This window comes from Pinus tabuliformis, chromosome 3_1, assembly GCF_031772625.1.
Source record: "Pinus tabuliformis cultivar Carrire ecotype Pingquan chromosome 3_1, CPIR1, whole genome shotgun sequence".
NCBI lineage: Eukaryota > Viridiplantae > Streptophyta > Pinopsida > Pinales > Pinaceae > Pinus > Pinus tabuliformis.
Window position 1 is genome coordinate 727,398,449 of NC_142301.1, and position 8,322 is coordinate 727,406,770.

Consider the following 8,322-nt stretch of genomic DNA (forward strand, 5'->3'; position numbering starts at 1 on the left):
ATTTCTTCCCATTCCAACCACCAATATACCATCGCACAAGAATATTTAATTTACCAAACACAAAAGAATGTCTAATTTTTAATTTACCAAACACAAGAATATTTAATTTACCAAACACAAAAGAATGTCTAATTTTTAATTTACCAAACACAAGAGAATGTGTAATTTTAACAAATAGAAGCTCCAAACAACCATGATAAAAAAACCCATAAAATGAAATCTCACCACCATAAAAAAGAGTTCTTAAGATTTCCCACTCTGCCTCAAAATTCTTCAAAGGAATTCTTAAGATTGGCTAATCGGCTTCGAAATTCTTCAAAGAGTTCCCTGAATAGTACTAGTAATTTAAAACATCTAAATACATCTAAATAGTCCAAAATACATGTCATTGAAAAGGTAAAGAATCAAAGCAGGCCCGCTGCAATTCTGACTAATCAAAGCAGCTCCACTGCAATGGGGACCTCATAAAGATAGCCCCACAGCCATGGTGGTTTTGCGCTGTTGCCCATAATATTTAAGCTCATCAGCAATCAAGGCACCCCTAAGCCTTCGCGCAGGGCATTGTTAGTCGGGCTTTGGGATGAAAAAATTCTAATCCTTCGATTGCTTGGTTGAGCGCACCTGGGAAAGCTCTGCATCAATACAAAATGAGTAGCATGGATATAAACTATTCCAATATCAATGCTGGATCGGAGGAATCCAGCATGAGAGCTGCAAGGTGGAAATACCCTACGCGAATCCTTGCCATTGCCCTGGCATCCACATTGCTCATAGTTTCTGTTACTGGTTTATCAGAAGGGGTTTCCAATAGATTTAGTAAAGAGAGGAATGGTGGAGGTGCGCAAATAATGCACTGGAAATCGACATCCAATGCTGTCCACCGCGCCTGCAGCAGCACACTGTATCCGGAATTCTGTGTATCCAGCGTTTCGAGCTTTCCTGGATTATCTAAACGGCCAAACCCCATGGAGATTGTGAAGGCCGTCGTGCATCTGAGTATAAATGCGGTAAAGAAGGCAAATGCCAAAGCCCGCGGGCTATGTCGCCCCGGTCTCGACCAGAGACAACGCGGTGCCCTGAAAGATTGTTTCGAGTTATTCCATGACACGCTCGATGAATTGCACGGCACGCTCTCCGATTTGGAGAACGCGACTTTCATGTCAATTCCACAGCACGCCAATGACCTCGAGACATTGCTGAGCGCGGCCATCACGAATCAGTACACCTGCCTTGATAGTTTTTCTCACAGCAAGGGGAATCTCAAGCAACGTTTGCTGGGAGGGCTGCGCAATGTGTCTCATCTGGTCAGCAATTCGCTGGCTATGGTCAAGAATATTTCAGCCGAAGCTTCAAGCCTGGCCAATCAGCGGCGAACTTTTCCGACTCAGAATCGCCGTCTGTTGTCGGATCAATCTGATCCCAATTTCATGCCCATGGATTCCGATGGTTTTCCGACCTGGATGTCGGCCGGAGATCGAAGGCTTCTGCAAACCTCTACGAGCACGGTGAAGCCGAACGCCGTGGTTGCGAAGGACGGCAGTGGAAATTACACGAACATTACAGAGGCAGTGGAGAAGGCTCCCGAGAAGAGCCAGACGAGATACGTAATTCATATAAAAGCAGGAGTTTATGCAGAGAATGTGGAGCTGCACAAGAAGAAAACTAATATCATGTTCTTTGGAGATGGTATGGATGTCACAGTGGTGACCGGAAACCGAAATGTGAAGGACAATTTCACAACCTTTCGTTCTGCAACTGTTGGTAAGTCCACTCATTTCTGGTCTCTGTGGTCACATATTTACTCAAATTAAGTATTAGAAATCAAACAAGGATGCTCATGAAGATTTAATAGATCCAGCACAGTGTGACTGAAATGAGCACTATACTGATAAGAATTTGCTCTCACTCTACCGCCAAGGGTCCAGCAAATGGACAGATTTATTTTTAAAAGGAGATTAGCGAAAAGAAACCAAGATATTGCACTTGTTGATTGACAGACACTTTTAAGATGGACAATCAACAAAATGCAATATTTGAGATTAAAGCTGTCTCTTTCCGGAAATCACAGCTGCAATATTTGAAGTTAAAGTTGTTTCTTTCTGGAAATTACAGTTAGGTGCTTGCTTTTTTGCTGGCAAGAAAATGACCTCGCTGCGTCAGTATTGCCTTTTTTCCGTCCGTACAATGGCCAAGCAAGAAAATGGCCTTAACATAGATTAAAATTTTGAATAGCCTAGTATGATTTAATTAGGTTTAACGTTTATTGGTTAAGAATATATTTCTTAAAGAAGATAGTTTCCAATAGATTGGTATAATATATTAATAATGTAGTTGGTATGTCATATTGCAGCTGTGACTGGAAACGGATTCATCGCTCGCGACATGACCTTCGAGAACACGGCAGGACCCGCAAAACACCAGGCGGTGGCCCTGCGTGTGGGATCAGATCTCTCGGCTTTCTATCGATGCAGCTTCAAGGGTTACCAGGACACCCTATACGCCCATTCCCTTCGTCAGTTTTACAGAGAATGCAACATCTATGGCACCGTAGATTTCATCTTCGGCAACTCCGCCGTCGTTTTTCAGGATTGCAATTTGCTGGCGCGGAGACCCCTGGAGAATCAGAAGATTCTTTACACCGCTCAGGGCAGGCAGGACCCCAATGAGAACACTGGAATTTCCATTCAGAACTGTAATGTGACCGCAGCCCCAGACCTGGCTCCAGTGAAGAGCTCGTTCGAGGCATATCTTGGGAGGCCATGGAAAGAGTACTCTCGCACTGTCTTCATGCAGTCTTTTCTGGGCGACCTGATTCAACCTGCCGGTTGGCTCGAATGGAATGGATCCTTCGCCCTCAGCACCCTGTACTATGGGGAATATATGAACCGCGGCCCTGGTGCGGGCACTACAAATCGGGTCAAATGGGCGGGGTATCGAGTGATTAATAGCTCAAGCGAGGCCAGTTCATTTACAGTCTCAAAATTCATTGAAGGAGATTCATGGTTACCTTCCACCGGAGTTAAGTACGTCTCAGGTTTCACTAGCACCACCACTGGGACTTAGCGCGCAATGGAGTTTCTGGACTTTTTGTCACTAGTACGTATTCTCATAAAACGTAACCAGTTGGGGATCATGGTCTCCATTTATGCTTTGGTTAAAATATGTGTCATCAAGTTAAAGGGGTTGTGTAGTGGTTCGATCCTGGGCTTGTAACAGAGAGAAACGATGATGTACCTCTTTGCAGTTTTGAAGGGTTAACAAATTTGGTTCGATTAGTGAATAATATTAAGTATCTAGAAATTCAAATGGTATAATGACAGTTTAACAAATTTGGTATAATGGTATAATAAATAGACTATGGCCCTCAAAAATCCCTACAACATTAAGATTATGCGAATTTTAGATAAAATTAAGCAAATTAGAGTGTCAAAAGTATCTACAGAAAAAGGAGCAGGCCACTTCACGGAGTTGTATTTACAGTACAATAATGGAACGATTCTGGGGAAGGAGATGCACTGATCCAAAAAACTGGAAAGGACGAGAACCAGGCGGTACGCGGCTCGGGTCCACAACGGACCATAATAACCATCCTCCTTTTTTTTTTTCTTAAAGGTGCCATGTGCTGCCTTTGCACTATTCTCTCTCAATTCGTTGATTTAGAGACTATTTTCGATTGAAGTGTCAAACGAAACAAAAAACAAATTTGACTTTTGTGCTACTCGCTAAATTCTGGGTTTGGTGGGTTGACAAGAGATACGTTTGCATTACTAGTGTTTTCGCCAAATACTTTTCAATTTTAGCTTCTCATTGTTTTTATGCATAAATGTGTAGTATGGTTTACATGTTTTTATTATATATATTTTATTATTTTCGCTAAATACTTTTCAATTTTTAGCTTTTCATTATTTTTATGCAGAAAGGTTTAGTATGGTTTACATGTTTTTATTATATATATTTTATTATTTTTAAAACATTTTGAGTTTTAAAAGTTATTATATTAGTAATTGTATTTAAAGGTGTAAAAGAATGTTTATAGAAAAAATGGGAATGTGGAAAGAAATAATCAATTGAAATAATGGATGATGAAATAAAATGCAAGGTGTGTAGGATATATATGGATAATGAAATACAATGCTAGGTGGATAGGAGGAGAAGGAGGAGGACTGAGACAGGGAGAGTTTGTGTGGGATTTGGAATTGATCAGTTACATGTTAGGGTTCAATTGTGTCATGTGTCAGATTCCAATCCTAGAGGAGTTTGTGTGGGATTTGGCAGGGAGAGTTTGAGACAGGGAGAGTTTGTGTGGGATTTGGAATTGATCAGTTACATGTTAGGGTTCAATTGTGTCATGTGTCAGATTCCAATCTGAGAGGAGTTTGTGTGGGATTTGGAATTGATCAGCTAGGGTTCAAATGTGTCGTGTCAAATTCAAATATCTGAGAGAGGCAGACAGAAATGAGGCTTTATAAGAGGCTTTATATTAGTTGTTGTCAAATTCGGAAAGGAAATGGATTTGTGAAGAAAGATGCAGGAGAAATCATCTAGTGGGCTATTGTTTCAGAAAAAGTCTCAGTAAAATATTTTTCTTCATGTAGACCTGAAGGCACTGGGGTAATGAAAGTTACTTGCTGCTTAAGAAAACATCAAAGTGAGGTATTTTATTTTGTTGAAACTAGGGTAAAAGTAGCATTTTCAACACTTGAAGTTAATTTAATTAGATAATTTATAATATGAATAAATGTGAGTTTGCAAGAGAGTCCCTGTAATATTTGGGCTTTTTTGTTTGCAAAAGAAATTGCATTCATGGAGAACATCTTGAATTGTTGCAACCCTATAGAATTTGCTCAAGGAGAGAGGATTTATGGATTGGTAAGTTTTTTTTGAAAGTTTTTTTTACAGACTCTGGAACACTTTCTGAAATTATGCAAGGCTTATAAAATATGCACTAGACTTAGGTTAAGGATTCCAAATTTCATTGAAGAAGTCAAGTTTTGCTTTTAGTTTTTAAATATTTTAAAGCATAGATGTTTGTCTTTTGACCTGAATAGATTTTTTTACATAGTGGAAACATTTATAATATCATAACATTCAAATGATTCCACTGAAACCTAACTATTCCATAAAATGAATATTAGTTAAATTTGCAAATTCCAAGTGTATTTCTCAGCTATTCTTAAATAAAAAAACATACTAAGTCACTACTTAAAATATCATGTTTTAATGTGAAAGACTATTTTTTTCTTTGTTAAGATTGGATACTACTATGTAATCACTCTCTTGGCATTTCTGATAAAATAATGGAAAGAGATCCTTTTTCCAAAGAGAAAAATATTACCTTTCCATTAAAATAATCAAAATATTTCATTTTTTATGTTGAGAACCTCGTAGGCTTACAACAAAAACAATAACACCAATAATTTAGAGGACGATGGTTCTTCAATCACACATCAAGACAATACATAAAAAATATAGTCATTACCAACAACAACTCTATGGGTGTAGTCTAATAAGGTGATTTATGGCCTTTTCATTGGAATTGGTGACATGATTCTTGGTGGGATCATACTATTTCATCTTTTAAATGGTACTTTTGAATGCAGAAATAGATTCAACATCATGGAAAACCCCTGGAGTACTCAGTTTATACAAACTGTTCAACAACTTAAAACTACAATTTTCCCAATTTCTGGCCTGATTTTGGGCAAAAAAGACAAGAAAATCTGCTTGGAAAAGGGACAAAAAACCACCACATTAGTCTACTGCCTTATCATCAAGAACAGTCTGACAGAGCATAATTTTTCACTTAAACAAATTATTATGGGTGTACTCTCTTTGGTGGTAGTGTGCTTTCCACCTCATCCTTGGAAATCCCTACAATTTCTAATCATTAATGAGACTAGATCCAAAGAGATAACATGCTTTGACATATGGTCAGCATTTGATTGAATCTCTGAAGATGATAAAAGTGTGGTTTAGCTCCTTTTCCCTTTGAATTTAATGGAAAGAGTTTTTAATGGAATTTAAAAGGAGTACTTTCCCTCAAACAACAAGGCAAGACATTTATCCAAGATAGAATGAACCTTGTGTATTTCTGTATGTTGCAATCAATTGACACTCGACATAGTGAAATTCAGAATTTTTTGTGATACTAATATTTGACCATGTCAGATATTAAAATCTTTTTAATATTATGATAAAAGGGAGTTATGCAACCCACTACTAAAGCTCTTTGTGTTGGTTCCCATACTCTTGAAAACAACAAATGAGAGCCCTAATCACCATGATAACACATGTACGATGCACAACCTTCCCTTCATAAATGTCAGTTTGGACCAATGGCAAAGACAAAAATTTCACTATCATAACATGTACAATACTCAACATTCCCTTCTTAAATTTAAGTTTGGACCAAGTGGCAAAGGAAAAAATTTCACAAACATGTACAATACTTAGCCCTTCCTTCATGGCTATAAAAATTTGGACAAGTGACTGATTTGAATGGGAAAATTAATTTTTTTGTGCTAAATTCCTCTTATGTAAAAGTGTTTAAGGATTCATGAGGTTAATTGCAAGTTTTAACATGAGTTTTTGAGTGTTTTTATGTAAATTGCATGTACAAATTAACATAAACAAATGACTGAACAACAACATATAACAAACATGAACATCACCAAAATAATATCAAAACAACACATGATGAAGGATTTCACCCTGCTTGGGCTACGTCTCCTTGGTCCAGCTTCCAATGGCTTGGCCCTCTCTATTATGCTCAAAAGTGTGAATACATCAGTTTACAATGCTCATATAGCTCTGAAACCTATTTGAATGGCTCCAGAATGCCCAAAAATGCTTGTCTAGCCTCTTTGTGCTCCTGATTTGGTAAAAAACTAAAGAAGTTATGGCTTCCCCAAGTCTTTCTGCTAATCGCACCACAATTTCCCCAAAATTTGGCACCATTCTACAAATTCACCCCCAATTCCGCTAACTAAGCGTCGATTTCACCTAATTCTAGGCGAAACTGTGGGACAGATTAAATGCCCAAGGCTAAGGCCAATGGCTCGGCCGACACTCCACTCCGATGGTGGTCTTGTGGGTGGCGATATGGCCAAGGATTGGCCCCATAGGCTAGCCCTTTCCTCTGAATGGCACGGACTTAGACTTTAAATATATGTCGAAACCATAATATGTTAAGCACCAACGTATGGTGTATTGGCTAAGGCTTGGACTTTGGACTTGGAGGTCGCGGGTTTGACCCCTGCCCACTGCTGCTCATACATTACCCCAATTTTTGGTGGCCCTCAGGCTACCATGTGGAGGCCCCTGGCTTGGCCACATGGTAGCTCATAGTTGACCACCAACTAACCAATCAAATCGTCCAAAACTCCACCAATAACAATGTGCCACTTGTTAACACGCAATTCGCCGGAGGTCAAATCAGGCATATGCATAGTCACCCTGCCACATAGGCATGCCCAGTCAGTGCCACATCAGTAGTACCGACTGTTGACTGGGTTGTCTGCATTTTTTTTAAATTCACATGTTTAGGAAAATGAACAGAACATGTTTATGAGAGCATACGTAGTTCGTTTCGCGTGAAACGAGTTGTGCCAGATTCAGGATGATGAGAACTACACGGTCATTCAGGTTCCACACCGATCTGACAACTTTGAATTTTGAGATATTTTTTGAGCAGTTGATCATTCCTCCCCACTGGAAGCCTTTTGGACCCCAAAAGATCACTTTCAGTTGTTCAGCAGGTGAGGATACAATTCCCTCACCTTTCAAATCTCGATCCATTTCGCTTTTGAAGGATTTGTTCCTTTGAGCCCCACTCGAAGGTAATCGACACTCCCTCGTTTTGAAGACCATGTTCTTCAGTCAAGAATGGTGTCTTGTTGTAGTTCATCAAGGTATTTAGAAGAAAAATTCTCAATGAAGGAATTTGGACATTTTCTCCTTGATCTTCAATCAAAGGAGGCTCATACAACCTTAAGTTCTCAACATTAACAACAACATAAATTTGCATATATGAAGGCAAATCCAACCTAAAGGCATTGTCACCTATCTTTTCCAGAATTATGAATGGACCATATCTAATTGGTTTCATCTTTTTACCTTCTCCTTGGAGCCCCTCTTTGCTAATGTGAATCCAAACTTCATCACCGACTTGGAACTTGTGATCTACAAGATGCTTGTCGTGCCTTGCTTTATACTTGCCTTGGCTCCTTTCTAGCTGTTATTGAACTCTTTGGTGTACCAATTGGATTTTTTTAATGAACCTTCTTGCTTTGTCTATATCCCTATGACCATCAATAGCAACAT

The 8,322-nt window shown here is 39.0% G+C and overlaps 1 protein-coding gene across 1 annotated transcript; it reads left to right on the forward strand.

The window, feature by feature from the left end:
* The first annotated feature begins 478 nt into the window (after positions 1 to 478).
* LOC149189348 (pectinesterase-like) lies at positions 479 to 3,272 on the forward strand. Its single transcript, XM_089411799.1, has 2 exons — positions 479 to 1,761; positions 2,351 to 3,272. The coding sequence occupies exons 1-2, from the start codon at positions 648 to 650 to the stop codon at positions 3,061 to 3,063; spliced, it is 1,827 nt and encodes a 608-aa protein (XP_089267925.1). The 5' UTR covers positions 479 to 647; the 3' UTR covers positions 3,064 to 3,272.
* The last annotated feature ends 5,050 nt before the right edge of the window (positions 3,273 to 8,322 follow it).

What these genes read in the sequence shown, in the direction of transcription:
- LOC149189348 (XM_089411799.1), top strand. Translation starts at nt 648, where the DNA reads ATGAGTAGCATGGATATAAACTATTCCAATATCAATGCTGGATCGGAG. An exon ending in CTTTCGTTCTGCAACTGTTG is followed by an intron (nt 1,762 to 2,350) that starts GTAAGTCCACTC and finishes GTCATATTGCAG; the next exon opens with CTGTGACTGGAAACGGATTC.